The following is a 16,046-nucleotide window of genomic DNA, read 5'->3' as shown; positions in this document are numbered from 1 at the left end:
TTGGCAAGAGAGAAAGAAGGGGTCGGGGGAGGAGAAGGTGACAGGTTCTTTTTAACAATCAGTTCTCTCGGGAACTAACAGAACTCACTACTGCCAGGACAGCACCAAGCCTTTCATGAAGGACCAGCCCCCATGACCCAAATACTCCCACAGGCCTCACTTTCAACATCGGGGACCACATTTCAATATGAGGTTTGGAAGGGTCAAACTATATGTAAACGATATCATCCCATCTTAAACATCTCTGGAACTCATTCAATTCTCCATCTCTACCTTCAAATTCATGCGACTGTCTGTTGCCTGAACTACTGCCATGGTTTCTCAACTGCTCAGTGACCCTTGTGCCTCTACAATCTGTTTTCCACACAAAGCGATGTTTTCAAAATTCAGATCTGATCATGGATCTCCTCTGCCTCAAGTCCAGGCAGAGATCCAGGGAAAATCTCAGCCCAAGCCGATCATGGCGGACTCACTCCACTTGCCCTTAACTGGTTTTGTTGCGGCCAGAGACTTGTTTCTGGCCATTGAAACCTGCGGGCATTTCTTCTGCGGAGCTTCTGGGAAAAGTATTCATGTATTTCAAAAGGGACCACTGGAAGAAAGGGATACTTTTAATTTTGTGAGATCCTGGGTGTGCTTGGAGTGCCGTAGCCATCTTGCTACCAGCCTGGAAAGTACAATTCCAGGGTCTGCAAGGAAAGCAGAGCCTGAAGACCAGGGCACCACCTCTGGAGACAAGCCTCCCATGGGAAAGAAATCCCCTTGCTAGGTAAGCCGGTTTAAGTTGGCTTTTCTGCCAAGTGCAGTCTGATGCTGGTGTGTCTGAGGCATCCGGTGCCAAGTGGGCAGCTGACGACATGCACTGGAAGCTCAGTGGATAGATGTGAGCTGGAGAAATACCTATGTGGGTCCTCGGTGAAAACTGAAGGATGGGGAAAGGATGAAAGCAGAAAAAAAGCTTTGAAGAGGATAATGTGCTTCAAAGAAGATTGGGAGGAAACGGGCCACAGAGGTGCCAAAGACCACCTGTGGCCTAAAAAAGGATTTCCTGCTCGCCTGCCTTTCTGTATTAAGACTCGTATTAAAAGGCATTATAACATTCCTAAATGTGTCCTAAGCGGACAAAAGGAAGTGGCTCAGAAGTGTTTTCAGCTGGGGGAGGAAGCTGGGTTTCAGAACCAACTGCTGGGATTAACATCAGGAGAATCTGGCTTCCTGCCCTTCAGTAAGTCACTTACCCAAATCTCGGAGGGAGGCAACCAAAAATGGACCAAACAACCCGGCCAGAGAATGTGTCTTCTCTTATGAGTGTAAGACACTGAGGCGGTGTCACAGACAGGTCAGTGCCTCTGGTGTCTAGAAAAGGGGGAGTGGCTTGCGGGGAGAGGGCTGTCGCCCAACTGTGGAAGTGGAGTGCCCAGATTGGAGGGACTAACCACAGGGAGGCACCGTTGGTAAGAAGAGGCCTGGAAAGCCGCTGGCAGCGATCACAGAATCAGGCCAGAGAGAGACCTCTATGGGAAAGGAGACAGGAGATCCAAGTGAAAGCTTGTGAGTTAAAAGAAAAAACTAAAAAAAAAAAAAAAAAAACAAACTACGTTGCCATAGGAGAGGTTCTCCAACTTCAGTGTGCGCCAGAATCAGCAAGGGAACCATGACAAATGTGGATTCCTGGTCCTCAGCCTCCCCCCTCCCCCCAGCCCCTGGCCCCCACTCCGATGCTGCAGGCTGGGGCGACAAGCACAGGTTTACAAGGCTCCTCTGGTTGCTGTAGTGCCCAGAGCCGACTTGCAGCTGAGCTCCCTTCAGCTCCTGCACTGATCAAGCGAACGGGCGTTTCTTGGCCCCACGCCAAGCGTCCTTCTGACCCCTGCAACCCTGTGGGCCCAACGTGGCGGCCTCGGGCTTCGCAGCGCCGCCCAAAGCAGTAGGACCCTGCGCTGGGAGCCACAGAGTAGTCGCGCGGCCCGGCCCTCCCACAAAGCTTGGCTCAGGGACGCCATCCTGCACCCCAGCCCCTGTGCATGGCGATTGCGCTGTGGCCAGAGCGCACAAACCTCTGGGCGGGTCTCCATCGTGACTGGCAGACGCCCTGGCCAATTGTGACCCGACGCTTGTTTGTCTCTGCCCATCCCTCCCGGCGGGGGGGTGCCGATACTTCCAGGACTGACAGGTCGTCCCAGGCGCTATTACGTAAGGGGAGGGTAAAGTGCAGCCCCACCCAAACTGGGGTGATTTGATTTGCAGGACGGAGTGTGGTTTTTCCAACGCCCCCGGAAGAACGTCCTTGACGGGCAGGTGTGAGAGCCAGTTGGCGCCGGGAGGCAAGGCGGAAGCCTCGGGCCCCAGGAGCGTGCACCACGGGGCGGAGCCCGGTGCGGAGGGCTGGGCAGGGTGGGGCGGGGCGGGGATCAAGCAGGGGCAGGGCTGGCGCTGCGGCCGGAGATGCTGTCGGGTTGCGACGGCGCTCGGCAGCCAGGAGCTCTGCATTGAAGGCACCGGGGGGAGGCGCACTGCCAGGCAGGCTGGTAGGTACGCGAGGACTGAGGTGTCGGTAAATCTGGCCGCCAGCTTCCAAAGACCCGGCATTTGTCCATCCTGGGCACTCGCGACTCGGCGGCGACGGCGGCCGCAGTGGGACACGGAGGCGGGGCCGGGCACCTGTGCGCGTTTGCAGGCACCTGCTGCGTTGGCCGCCTCGCAGCCCGGGACCGCTGCTGGGGACTGCGGCTCAAGCTGGGCAGGCCCGGCCCGAGGGAGAGAGGCGGGCCCAGCTGGCTCGCCCCGGCCCGTGCCCACCCTCCCCGGCCCGGTCCCGATCCCGAGCTCTGGTTAAGGGGGCGTCGCCGGGCCCCAGAGCCCCCCACTGGAGGGGCCCGCGGCTCCCGGGCCAGCTTCGAGCTAACTGCGAGGCCAGTACAGGACCCCGCCTTGCATCACCTCGAGACAGGTTTGTCCAGATTCCCTGAGTACTCAGAGACGGGTTTCCGCCCGTGGTGAGGGTGCCGGTCCGAGGCCGCCGCAGGTCCCTGCTGTCCCCAGCAAGCCTGGCCCGGGCCGTTTTCATCTTTTTTCTGGCCGCTGCTGTCTCCTCTTAACGTGTAATTTCTTAAGTCCGATTTGGGGTGATGTGAGTGCGCTGTGGCATGAAGAGTAACAGCAGCACTCATGTTTTAGGCTAGTTTTAGCTCTGCCTATCATTCGCGCAGGCTGAAGACCCAGACTTCTCAGCTGGGTGATGTAAAGGAATGCAGCCGTGGCTGAACAGGCAAAAATTCTAAAATTGTTTCCCAATGACAAGGATGTAACCTATGTCGTGCTTCCATCTATGTCATTCTCAGAACATGTATGCTGTGCTTGTCCTAGACTAGACCCTGAAAAGTGTACTACACTTTCTCGTGATTATGTTGCTGCTGGAAACATTGGATTAAAAGATCCATGGCAAAGTTAGGCAGCAGAAGACAATACCTCCTGCTTAATGTTAGGCAGAAGTGGGGACAAAATTTATTGGATTTTAAAGGAGAATTCTTAAAGAGAATCCTAACGCGTTAGACCTGAAAGAGACTTTACAGGTTTGCACCAACCCATTAAATGTATGTGGTGGAGTGCACCACGGGTCCCAAGGGATGGGGTCCCGTGTTAGGCGTGTCCTAGAGGACACTGGGGTGCTGCACATTACTGCTAGATCTGAAAATCAGTGTCTTCATTTGAGCCAAAGGGGAACATTCCCCCGCACATTATTGATATCCCAGGTACATTCACTGTGTCATACTCACCTTTAAGAGCAGATTTGCGGAGAGCTGTTGTTACTTATTGGATGTTACCCATGCTAGTAGAAGAACCAGGATCTTCATTCCTCTGATTTAATTACTGGGTGGCATTTTCTCTTGGAAAAGAAAACAGCAATAATAGGCACTGGCAAGGTATGGATGACCTGGGTTGAGTAGGTCCCTGGATGTCACAAGCTCATCAGAAAAGACAAATTATTGCTGACTGGGGACAGTTAGTACATAGTTTGCTCATGACCTGCTTAAGAAATTAGGAAAACGTTGCTTAGTTTTGACCCTTTTCACCTTCAGCCTTTTGACTGGTGCAAGTAGGAATTCAGAGAAGGAGCTCTGCTTTAAAGGTAACAGAGCCTGGGGGAAAATCACCAGGGCAGAGAAGTTGCTGTTCTTACAGCTGGGCTTGGTTGCTTTTCCTTTGCTTCTTTGTATTTTTAGTAAATGACCCACTGACTTTATGAGCTTTGATACATGCTTTCTTATCCACGACTTGAAGCTTCGGCTGGAAGATCTGTACTTGTGAAACGTCTCTCTTGCGTGCCTCTTGTATTTGTCTGGATTGCTTGGCAGTTCCTTAATTATGTGATCCTGCAGTTTCTGTATGTTTCGAAGTTGTAGAAAGGCAATTTATTGGGGGATGGTACTGACAGGACTCAGGTAACTTCTTCTGTCGTCTTAGTGACATATGTGTGCTCTGCCTTCCCTGTTTTCTCTTATTTCTTTGGCTAATACTTTGCTGGAGGTATCATTTTGTACTCAAGTGAGTTGGGGCAGCTCTTAAATCAGCCTCCTTGTATCTTTATTGTTTGTTCCCATAACCCTGGGAACAGTGATACAACTTTTGTGTATGTGGGTACAGTGCATTCTGAATCTGGCTTTCCTGTTAGTTAAATGCTGAGATGTGCTAGTAGCAACTGTTGTCCATATCTTCTGAACTTCTGGCACCAAGGCTCATCTGTGTCACTGAGTAATTTGAATCCTGGCCAAGGGACCTGGTGCACAGATTCTTATAGACATCTAAAAGTGTGAAAGAAATTAGAACCAGAAAAGGAAGTGGGTATAGAAGGAGACTATTTCTGAAGATGCCTGAAGACCCTTTCCTAGATTTTTACAACCCTTTGTTATATAACATATTGTATATCCAGTGTATCATAATTAGTTATTCATCATTTCAGAAGTCTTAACAGTTGGCCGGGCATGGTGGCTAACGCCTGTAATCCCAGCACTTTGGGAGGCTGAGGTGGATGGATCACTTGAGGTCAGGAATTCAAGACCAGCCTGGTTAACATGGTGAAACCCTGTCTCTACTAAAAATACAAAACTTAGCTGGGCATGGTAGCAGGCACCTGTAATCCCAGCTACTCAGGAGGCTGAGGCAGGAGAATCACTTGAACTCAGGAGTTGGAGGTTGCAGTGAGCTGCGATCACACCACTGCTCTCCAGCCTGGGCAACACAGTGAGACTCCATCTAAAAAAAAAAAAAAGTCTTAATTGTTGGTGTTGGCTTGTTTCTATGTTTCCCCATCTTGTTTTAAGGTAAAGTGAATGCTGAAGACAGAAGATTTGGATGACACGCCACTGAATTTCTTTGTTTGGAATACACGTTATGAACCCTTTCTGGAGCATGTCTACAAGCTCTGTACGCAAAGTAGGTATAGTGATAAATTCAGTAAGGAAACTCATTTTCTTGTGTCTGAAAACAGGGTCAGAATGAAGGCTAAAATAATCTGTCACGGTCACCTGTAATCTTGACAAAATTACCTGATTTTTCTAGTTAAGGTCTTACACTCTTGAGAAGTAATTATTTTGTTGGTTAAAGTGTGTTTCTGAGACTGGGATTGCATCTCAAATAGAAATTGTTCTGGTCATCACAATTCTAAGATGATTGAGGTTATATTTACACATGATGAAATTTGTGACATATTGTAGTTTTCTACTAAACTTCAAGGTACTACGGTTAGAACAGCTGTGGGAAAGGCTAGTCTGATATCATTAAGTCAGACTTGAGGGGCACTAGTTTTTCTAAATAAAATGATTTTTTAAAAAATATTTTTTCATTTGAGGAAAGATTAAAATAGTCAAACAATAAGAAAATAAAAACCGGTTGGGCGCGGTGGCTCACGCCTGTAATCCCCAGCACTTTGGGAGGCTGAGGTGGGCAGATCACGAGGTCAGGAGATTGAGACCATCCTGCCTAACACGGTGAAGCCCAGTCTCTACTAAAAATACAAAAAAATTAACCAGGCGTGCTGGCGGGCACCAGCTACTTGGGAGGCTGAGGCAGGAGAATGGCATCAACTTGGGAGGCAGAACTTGCAGTGAGCTGAGATTGCGCCACTGCACTCCAGCCTGCGTGACAGAGCGAGGCTCCATCTCAAAAAAAAAAAAAAAAAAAAAAAAGAAAAACCATAATCCCACCTCTTGGAGAATAAACACCACTATTACTTTTTTTCTATGTACATGACATACATCTCTTCCTTACTTGTACGTAGTAATGAAGTACAAGTGCAATTTTGCTACATTGGCATATTATATTGTGCTGAAGTCAGGGCCTTTAGATGCACCCATCACTAGAGCAATGCATATGATATACATGTTTTTATATAGCTAATTAAACAGCCTTTGGTTGTACTTGTGCCAAGGAAGTACCTATGAGATGGTAGTTTAGTCTCTGACTCATGTCGACCTATGTCTTTGATGAAGGATGACGGTTTATGCTGGTGATGTTTGAAATGTCAAAACATACCCAGTAGGGACAAATCAAAATCAGACCCAAGCAAGTGAGAGAATAGCTTCACTCTTTGTTTCTAACCCAAGTGCTAACAGGCAGTGACTAATTTCATCCACACTATCTTGAGCTTCTTAGCACCTAACCTTCTGTAGCATCTAAGTGCTGGGGGACTTTTCTAGCCTTGTACAGTTGTCTAATTGCTTAGAAACCCCTTGCCCTCTTTTTGGGGCCACTAGGAAAAACCATTTCTTTGTGTGTTTCAGTTAATCCTGTACACACTGATTGTATCATCCTTATAGGATGAGTTTCCCTATATGAAAGAGTTTCTCTAATGCTTTGGTCTTGCTTCAGCTTTGTCTTCTCTTTATATGACCTGCCTGCCCAAAGGACTTTCTAGTCATCTTGGTCATGGTGTTAGAATGTGCTTGTAAAGGAGCAATTCCAGCATTTAGGCCATGGAGCTAATAATTGACTCTTGTGATTTAAGAATCATCTTAACAGATATTCTTACAACTTCATCTTGTATAGCGATCTGAAGGTGAAGAGAAGACATTAACAGGGGACGTGAAAACCAGTCCTCCACGAACTGTACCAAAGAAACAGCTGCCTTCTATTCCCAAAAATGCTTTGCCCATAACTAAGCCTACGTCTCCTGCCCCAGCAGCGCAGTCAACAAATGGCACGCATGCGTCCTATGGACCCTTCTACCTGGAATACTCTCTTCTTGCAGAATTGTAAGTTCTTAACAAACTATTTGGTTAAATTAGGAACGATCCTTTAAAGTGAAGAATGAAATTTATTCTGATGGACGCAGTAAAGGGCAGACATTTAATCTCAAAACTCAAACCTATCCCTTTCCAGTATCAGACTGAATAAATATAAAACTATAGGCTATTGCTGGTGATAAAATCTTTCTTAACCAAGAGTTAGGTAGAGTTATAAAAATAGCCTCTCTTAAAGATTCTTTAGAGCTCAGGTGAATATGATTTAAAGGCAGAGGGTACTTTAATTTCCATGTCTGTGTTGGAGAGTAAAAAAAGGAAGAAACTAAGGTTTATTAAGAACCTACAGTAGATTGGCCGGGCACGGTGGCTCACGCCTATAATCCCAGCACTTTGGGAGGCTGAGGCAGGTGGATCACGAGGTCAGGAGTTCAAGACCAGTCTGGCCAAGATGGTGAAACTCCGTCTCTACTAAAAATAGAAAAATTAGCCAGGTGTGGTGGCGGGCACCTGTAATCCCAGCTACTCAGGAAGCTGAGGCAGAGAATCGCTTGAAGTCGGGAGGTGGAGGTTGCAGTGAGCCGAGATTTCGCCACTGCATGCCAGCCTGGGCAACAAAGCGAGACTCCATCTCAAAAAAAAGAACCTACAGTAGATTGGGAACTTAATAAATGCGGTCTTGGTTTATGTGAGGTGAGGAACCTGCCTCCTGGAGAGATTTTTCTGGAGAGCAGGAGAGTGGGAGAGTGGCCGTCTCTGCCTTCTTGGTCAGGCCTGTCTGGAGGGTGGAGCTCCATTTGGTTGTCGCCTTGTAGTCAGCCTCCTGACAGATGGAGGACAAGGCCTAGCAAGGAGGGACCAGGAAGCCAGACCTTAGGGATCAACAGTTGGAGGAACTGGAGAAGTTTTCTTGGAGAAGAGAAAGTTTAAGCACGTATTAAAGCTGTCTTAATATATTTGAAGGTCTGTCACAAGGAAGGATCTGACTTATTCTATATGACCCCCAAAGGCAGGACTTGGCAATTCTAGGGAAGAGACAAAGATGTGGGCTCCATGTAGGGAAGATGCTGACTGGTCACCGAGGTCTGCAGCTGGGCTGCAGTTGCGCCTGATTGTGGAGTGCAAGAAGCCAAGCAGGGTGCAGAGTGCTGGCAGCAACCCTGTGGTGCCTGGCACACACGGCTCCAGCACTGCACAGACGCAGATGGCATTTCATTCGAGAATTTGTTAAAAGGACAGAAAGTTTGGATAATTCTTAATTTCCATAATTTAAAAATTCCTTTGTATACAGTTATTTTAAAAGCATCCTTGAGCCAGGCACAGTGGCTCATGCCTGTAATCCCAGCTGCTTGGGAGACTGACGCAGGAGGATCACTGGAGCCCAGGAGTTCAAGACCAGCCCCAGCCTGGGCAACAGAGTGACCACCCTGTCTTTAAAAAACAAAGATTTCCCAGCTACTCAGGAGGCTGAGGTGGGAGAATCACTTGAGCTCTGGAATGTGAGACAAGCGTAAGCCATATAGTGAGACCTCATCTTTTTTTCTTTTTTTTTTTGAAATGGAATCTCACTGTGTCACCCAGGCTGGGGTGCAGTGGCAGAATCTCAGCTTACTGCAGCCTCCGCCTCCTGGGTGCAAGTGATTCTCCTGCCTCAGCCTCCTGAGTAGCTGGACTACAGACATGCGCCACCACATCCTGCTGATTTTTGTATTTTTAGTATAGACTGGGTTTCACCATGTTGGCCAGGCTGGTCTCAAACTCCAGACCTCAAGTGATCTGCCTGTCTCGGCCTCCCAAAGGGCTGAGATTACAGGTGTGAGCCACCACATTCAGCCTATGAGACCTCATCTTTTTTTTTTTTTTTTAAACCAAAAAAAATTTTTTAAAAAGGCATCCTTGACCCTTCCCTCAATGTATTAATGTTGTAATGGTCAGAGGGTGTGAGGCCCCAGTGTAATTGGCTGGGTGTGATTTGGTAGTAATGGCCCCTTTGGCTCTATAATGGAGGCCTTGTGTTTGAGGCTGGGCAGCGAGTTGGACAGGCCTCTATTGTGGTGATTAAATCTGTATTAGAACACCGAACTGTCTTTTCTGGCAAACTTCACTGTAGTAGAGACATCTGCCAGCCATGTTGCTATTGACATGCTGAATTTTAGCAACTTAAAAATGAACTAGATAATAACTCGAAAATGATTAAAAGTAAGTGAATGGAAAGTAGGTAATAAAAATGATAAACTTAAGGCCTGATAAACTAGTTCTTCATAAAATCCAGGATTGGCAGGTTAGTGACCAGAATGGCTGTGAGTGGGTAACTGGGTCCCGGAAGAACCAGTGTAGGCTTTGTGTCGGTACACTTGTTGTTTCTTGTTTTCAGCACCTATTTTCCCATTCCCTGGCAAGGCCCACAGAGTTCAGGTGTCTGCATCAGGGGGTCCGTTTGAGAGCAGGGCATGTGAGAGCCACACAAAGATGCCTGCCCTCCCCAGGCAGCACTGCGAGTCTGAACATTGCCCTCTGCTGTGGGATCTTGTGATTAAAATGTAAAATGACAACTTTGTGACCCGATTCCAAGAAATCTTAATTTATCTAACATTGTATTTTAAAAGTTTTTGAATGATCATCCACAGTCACAAAAGCATAATTTTACAGATACTCTCATTGACCTCAACTGTACATAACTTACCTCAGGTTGCATTATTCGGAATTACCTATACGCTGGTTTCCAAGATGATGTTTTGGAAGAGCAGATTTCTGGGAGGAAACTTGAGTCTTCATTTTTCCCTGTCTGGCTTTAGTTCTTATTGTGGGGCCCCTGCTGGCCTGCTTGTTTCTCTGTGAGCTGCTGCTATGAAGCTGGTAGTGGGCAGCGGTCAGGGCCAGGGCTCTGATCGTGTCAGGTGAGAGATTGTGAGAACTTGGCTTGCAGGGTTTGGGTATCAGCTGCCCCTTGAGGGGCCATTCATTGTCTCGAAGTGAATGTGGGGTGGTTTCATCTTCATGTGTCATTTGTATCCACACAAATTAATAACTCTGCTTTTGTTGTAGTACCTTGGTTGTGAAGCAGAAGCTACCAGGCGTCTATGTGCAGCCATCTTACCGCTCTGCATTAAGTAAGATAAGGATTCATTCTTAATTTATGGGCACATTTAGTTCCTCCCACACAAATTTAGGCCTTAACTCTTTTATTTTTTCCTACAGTGTGGTTTGGAGTAATATTCATACGGCATGGACTTTACCAAGATGGCGTATTTAAGTTTACAGTTTACATCCCTGATAACTATCCAGATGGTGACTGTCCGGTAAGTTGGAGACACAGTCTGGCTTCATTTGTGGATCAGCGAGAAGGGCTAAAAGGGCTTACAGCTTTCCTGGTTCTTTTCCTGACCTGGTACCTTTATGATTTATCTACCCAGTAGTTGTCCAGGGGGACTTCTGTGCTTTGCAGCAGCTTCTGGCATGCCATCAGAGCTTTGTTTCTCTGCTCGGGGTCTGCAAGGGAGGCTGGCTGCCTGCCATCCTGCAGCACTCACCAGGTGAATGGTGGCCCTCAGGCGCCAGTGGAAAGGGAGTTTTCCCTGCTTCATCTCAAAATTTAGTTTTTCAGGAAAATGGTAAAAGTAGTTAAGTATCCCTCTTGAGGCAGCTCCTTAGCTTTAAATAACGTGACTGCCTTGTCCTGAAGCTCTTTTTATCACGATTCCTATGGGTCTCATAAGTGCCACTGCTTCCATTAAAGGACACGTCTCTCTTTATTTAAATACAGCGCTTGGTGTTCGATATTCCCGTCTTTCACCCGCTAGTTGATCCCACCTCAGGTGAGCTGGATGTGAAGAGAGCATTTGCAAAATGGAGGTAAGTAAGTAAACGGTTTCTTTTAGTGACGTAATACTGCAAAAGGACGCCTCAGTAATCACGCCATGTTTCCCTTTAGGCGGAACCATAATCATATTTGGCAGGTATTAATGTATGCAAGGAGAGTTTTCTACAAGATTGATACAGCAAGCCCCTTGAACCCAGAGGCTGCAGTACTGTATGTAACTTTTGCTTTGTTATTTAAAATAAATTTGAAGATGCAGTTAAGTAGATTAAGTAACTTTTTGACTTAAACTTTTAACACAGGTATGAAAAAGATATTCAGCTTTTTAAAAGTAAAGTTGTTGACAGTGTTAAGGTGTGCACTGCTCGTTTGTTTGACCAACCTAAAATAGAAGACCCCTATGCAATTAGGTAAGTGGTGCATCTCCCAAATGAATTGTCTACTGTCCTTTCCAATACACTGCTTCCTTTCTCCAGGTGGTCTCAGAATAGGGATTTTAAAAGGCACATGCATAAGCTGTTAGCCTACAACCTTTATAACTTGGTGCCAAGTCGATTTCTGATGCCTCTGAGGCTCTTAAACAAAAACCTTTACATCTGACAGGCTGTGCTGACAGCACATTCTCTGGTGACTTTGGTTTCCCAGGGGTCCTTATGATGTATTTATTCATTCACGTCAGGACTCTTTTCAGCTTGCAGTTTTAGCTGGAGCCCCTCTTAAACTGCCACACCCTCATTGACATTCAGATGTGGTAAAAGGAGGGAAACTGAATAGCGTGAGAATGGTGGGTTCCTGAAGCACTATGACGTTTGATTTAAGGAACAGTGGAGGAGTATTGGGAATGGACGAATGGGTGATTTTGCTCTTTGGCAACATTGGTACTGCTTGGGAAGGCAGTGGAGTATAGCTGTTAAGAGCTTGGACTCATGGTGAGGCGTGGTGGCTTATGCCAGTAATCCCAGCACTTTGGGAAGCCAAAGTGGGTGGATCACGAGGTCAGGAGTTTAAGACCAGCCTGACCAAATGGCCAAACCCCATCTCTAGTAAAAATACAAAAATTGATCGGGCACAGTGGCTCACGCTTGTAATCCCAGCACTTTGGGAGGCCAAGGTGGGGGGATCACCTGAGGTCGGGAGTTTGAGATCAGCCTGACCAACATGGAGAAACCCCGTCTCTATTAAAAATACAAAATTAGCTGGGTGTGGTGGCGCATGCCTGTAATCCCAGCTACTTTGGAAGGCTGAGGCAGGAGAATCGCTTGAACTTGGGAGGCAGAAGTTGCAGTGAGCCAAGATCTTGCCGTTGCACTCCAGCCTGGGCAAGAAGAGTGAAACTCCATCTCAAAGTAAAAAAAAAAAAAAAAAAAAAAAGCCCAGGCATGGTGACTCGCACCTGTAGTCCCAGCGAGGCTGAAGCAGGAGAAGGGCTTGAATCTAGGAGGCGGGGGTTGCAGTGCAGTGAGCGGAGATCGCACCACTGCATTCCAGCCTGGGTGACAGAACTAGATTGAGTCTCAAAAAAAAGAGCATGGACTCAGCAGATGGACTACTTGGCTTTTGTACTTTTTAGCTCTGGTAATCCAGAGCAATTAATTTTGCTTTGCTTTCTTAATCTTTAAATAATAGTACTTCAGGGGTTGGTGTGAGGCTTAAATGAAATCATTAATGTATGAAGGATAGTTATGTGAGAAAATTAATTAGATAATGTCTAAAACATACTTGTCAAAAACAAAAAAAGTACTGTTCTTTACTAAGTTAGGGGAATTGGCTTAAAACTTAATTACTGCAAAATGAATGTTATAGAAATTTAGTGAGCCAACAAATAGTTTTTAAATACTTTTCTCTTCCTTAAGCTTTTCTCCATGGAATCCTTCTGTACATGATGAAGCCAGAGAAAAGATGCTGACTCAGAAAGTAAGTGGATAACTACTTATGAAATGGCCAACTCATTGTTTCTTTTCTAAAATGTCTTCATTTGGAGACTGCTCATTACATACAAGTAACTTTTTTGGGAAACAAGTTTGTACAGTGCTGAAGGCTCCTCATCAGTAGTTTTTTTTTAATATCTGTTTTGATTGTGCCTAGAAGAAGCCTGAAGAACAGCACAGTAAAAGTGTTCATGTTGCTGGCCTGTCATGGGTAAAGCCTGGCTCAGTACAGCCTTTCAGTAAAGAAGAGAAAACAGTGGCGACTTAAGAGATGGTGAATCTGGTGCACCATGCACTTTCCTGCTGGACTCTGGCCTAGTTCAAGCTGACCAATGGCAGAGGACTGCCTGAAGAGTAAAACTGTGTGAACAATGACTGACTGCCAGTGTTTTCCTTGTATGCATAGGTTCTAACAGCAGGGTTTGGAAACCTGTCTCTAAGTAATGCATTACTTCTGTCAGAAGTGTCTTAGGGTGGTTATCTAGTTCAGTACTCCAAATTATTGGGGACCTTGAGGCTTAAGTATTTTTCTGAATATAATGCTAAAGGTAAGTTGCATTCATTTAAACTAATAGAGCAGACAGAATTCAGCACTACTTAAATAGTTTTTAAATCAGTGGTTTCAGTTGTATATATGTTAGAAAATGGAGAGGTATAGAGAGAGCAGGTTCCACAGCTCAGCACTTTTCAGTGGAAGATCATTTGAATCTCAGTCTTCAGCCTGCACTGATTTGTAGCCTGCACTGTCTTACTGATTTACAAACTGAAATCACTGAGAAATGTCTTTAGTTGGGGGAGAGAAACCAGAACACTTGTTCCTAGTGTTGTGTTGTTTTTTTAAGCAAATTACTTACTGTATTTTTATGGCAGGAGGGAGAAAAAGTGTTAAAACGGTTTCTAATGAAGTCTGGTATTTAAATGATGAATGACTAATATGTTTAGTAGAGACAAAAATAAACCAATAAATGATTGTTCTTTGCCATTTATGCAGGAAACTACCCTTTTCTCAATATAACCAAACAAAGGCTAATTTATAAATGCTTTATTGAAAAATACACTTATCTTCATATAAAATTACAGTAGCAGTATCTTGAGAGGTTTTATAAATATTTTTGCAGAACACTATTCTAATTGAACAGTGTAAGTTCCATATTTCTCTCAGAGCAATATGAAGTTACCTAGTAACTTTGTTTATACTGATTCAATTTACAATTGAATTTTCTCCCTAATAAGATGATTAATTTGACTTGAAAACTGCTGGAACAATAGTGATTAATAAAGGTATGTATAGATAATTCAACAGCTGTTAAATAACATTTTCTAATTTGTATAAATGGTACTATGGTACTAATAAAAACCTAAATTCTCCAAACAATTTTTTAAACTGCCAGGAACACCCAAAAATATTTTAAAATATATCACCTTAATAGACATTTCTTTTCGATGAAGAGGTCATAATTTTTCATATTAATCCCCTCAATTCAACTTGATTTAAAATCTTTTCTTAGCCGATTGATCCCTATATAACAAAAAACTGGAGAATTTAAAACATATTCCCAAAAGGTGACTATAAGGGCTTTAACAGTTTAAAAAAGTACAAAAGCATTAAAGAAAATATTGGATGTTTAGCCTGGAAGTTTTGTACTTAATAAAGTTCACATTGTAGAAAGTGCTATCACAAATATACAGCAAAATCTGGGTTACAAAATCATGCATTTTACAGCCCTAAAGTGCCACCCCTTATACAGGTTCACTCAGACATTGCACACCCGAACAATCAAGAACTTTTCACACTGCACCACACCGAATGGGGAGAGGGAAGACGTGCAGAAAGGGAATGGGAGACGAGGGCTAATAACCTAGGACCTCCAAACCTGGTTGCGCTCTCCTTTGTTCTGTTTCAGGAATGTAAAAATCACACTCCTACCAGGTGTTTTAGGACAAAATACCTAATTTTTGTTTTGCTTTTTATGAGGACTACAGCTGACCACAAAACAGGTAGGAGTGAACTTGAAACACAGTTCTTCTGTTGGAGTATGTCAACAGAAGCCTCGTATGCTCACATTTGGGTACACATCATTTTCTTGCAGTACTTTTAAAAGCTTTGTCAGAGTCAAAAATCCAAGTTTGGATTCTAAGCAGCCTTGACAGTAATCACTGAATGGTAGGGAGAAAAAGACAGTTGGGATGAATTAAAATGTTCTAAGGATACTCGAAGGAGTTAAGTCCCATTTCTCAACAAAATATCCCCTCATGTTACTAACAGGCTGTAACTGACCAGCTGGATTAAGGGAAAAAGCTCCATAATCTAGATGCATTAAAGGATGCGGCTAAACATGTTGTGAAAAGAGTTTCAATACAAGAGACTAACCTCAGTGGGAACCACGGTCATTAGCTACATCTTGGAGACGGCGTAATAAGGCAGAATGATTTTCTGGGCAAATTCTTTTTGCAGGTGATTCACTTCCATCTTCCAAAAGAATTCCTCTCTTTTTAGTTGGAGTTTCTCCTGTGCGTATCATACTATTAATTTCTCTCAGTTTCTATGGTGGGAAAAAGATATAAAAATTTTAAAATGCAAATGCACCCAGCCCAGTATTAAGTCAAAGAATCTCAAATGAGTTAAGCAATTTATCTGGAAGAGTTTGAACATATCTATAGAGAAAACAAATACTAAGTTACGTAACCTGCCAACTTTCCTTTTCAGCTGGCTGAGGCTGATGGCTATTGGAGAAGGGGCTAAGTAGTTCTATTTTTAACAAGCTCTTCCACAGGTACTTTTGACCTATACATTTCTATAATTTGTGAGTTCACAAATCTGTGGTTTTTTTACAATTATGCAGCATTACGTTGCTATCCAATAGTCACTTAGACACATCTTTTTCTCTTTTTTAAAGTACAATTTTATACAATACTCTCTTTTTTCAGTCTAATGTTTTTAGCAGCCATTCTCAACTGGGATTTCACTAGAAAAGTAGGCCTTAATTCCCTAAGGTATCCATTGTAGGTAATAAATTAGTAAAATCTAGAATGATACTAGTTAGCCATATATTATCCTTGGAA

General features: G+C 44.6%; 2 protein-coding genes across 11 annotated transcripts in view; one reads left to right on the top strand and one right to left on the bottom strand.

Annotated features, from left to right (window-relative positions):
* Nucleotides 1-2,362: 2,362 nt before the first annotated feature.
* On the top strand, nt 2,363-14,597 carry AKTIP (AKT interacting protein). 5 transcript variants are annotated; one of them, XM_023209950.1, is made up of 10 exons: nt 2,363-2,532; nt 5,322-5,433; nt 7,045-7,250; nt 10,284-10,348; nt 10,437-10,537; nt 11,002-11,090; nt 11,170-11,268; nt 11,358-11,465; nt 12,909-12,969; nt 13,144-14,597. In XM_023209950.1, exons 2-10 carry the CDS (start codon nt 5,392-5,394, stop codon nt 13,249-13,251), a joined length of 879 nt encoding a protein of 292 aa, XP_023065718.1. In that variant the 5' UTR covers nt 2,363-2,532; nt 5,322-5,391; the 3' UTR covers nt 13,252-14,597. The 5 variants fall into 5 exon arrangements, with proteins under 5 accessions (XP_023065718.1, XP_023065716.1, XP_023065713.1 ...); XM_023209948.2 differs by having other exon boundaries at nt 2,406-2,528; nt 13,144-14,278; XM_023209945.2 differs by having other exon boundaries at nt 2,406-2,528; nt 13,141-14,278.
* RBL2 (RB transcriptional corepressor like 2) overlaps nt 9,851-16,046 on the bottom strand; it is a 122,047-nt gene continuing 115,851 nt past the window's right edge. For 3 of the 6 annotated variants that reach the window (XM_023209941.1, XM_023209938.1, XM_023209939.1), the window contains one exon: nt 14,011-15,526. In XM_023209941.1, coding sequence (XP_023065709.1) covers nt 15,356-15,526 — 171 coding nt within the window. In that variant the 3' untranslated portion in view covers nt 14,011-15,355. Of the gene's footprint in view, nt 10,340-10,851; nt 11,059-14,010; nt 15,527-16,046 lie in introns of those variants that run through there. The other 3 variants (XM_023209935.2, XM_023209937.2, XM_023209936.1) reach the window with 3 other exon arrangements.

The sequence above is a fragment of the Piliocolobus tephrosceles genome, chromosome 17 (assembly GCF_002776525.5).
Source record: "Piliocolobus tephrosceles isolate RC106 chromosome 17, ASM277652v3, whole genome shotgun sequence".
NCBI classification, from domain to species: domain Eukaryota; kingdom Metazoa; phylum Chordata; class Mammalia; order Primates; family Cercopithecidae; genus Piliocolobus; species Piliocolobus tephrosceles.
Note: the sequence above shows the minus strand (reverse complement) of the source record. Positions and strands in the feature narration are given on the sequence as shown.

What these genes read in the sequence shown, in the direction of transcription:
- AKTIP (XM_023209945.2), top strand. Translation starts at nt 5,392, where the DNA reads ATGAACCCTTTCTGGAGCATGTCTACAAGCTCTGTACGCAAA. An exon ending in AACCCAGAGGCTGCAGTACT is followed by an intron (nt 11,269 to 11,357) that starts GTATGTAACTTT and finishes CTTTTAACACAG; the next exon opens with GTATGAAAAAGATATTCAGC. An exon ending in AAAAGATGCTGACTCAGAAA is followed by an intron (nt 12,970 to 13,140) that starts GTAAGTGGATAA and finishes GATTGTGCCTAG; the next exon opens with AAGAAGCCTGAAGAACAGCA.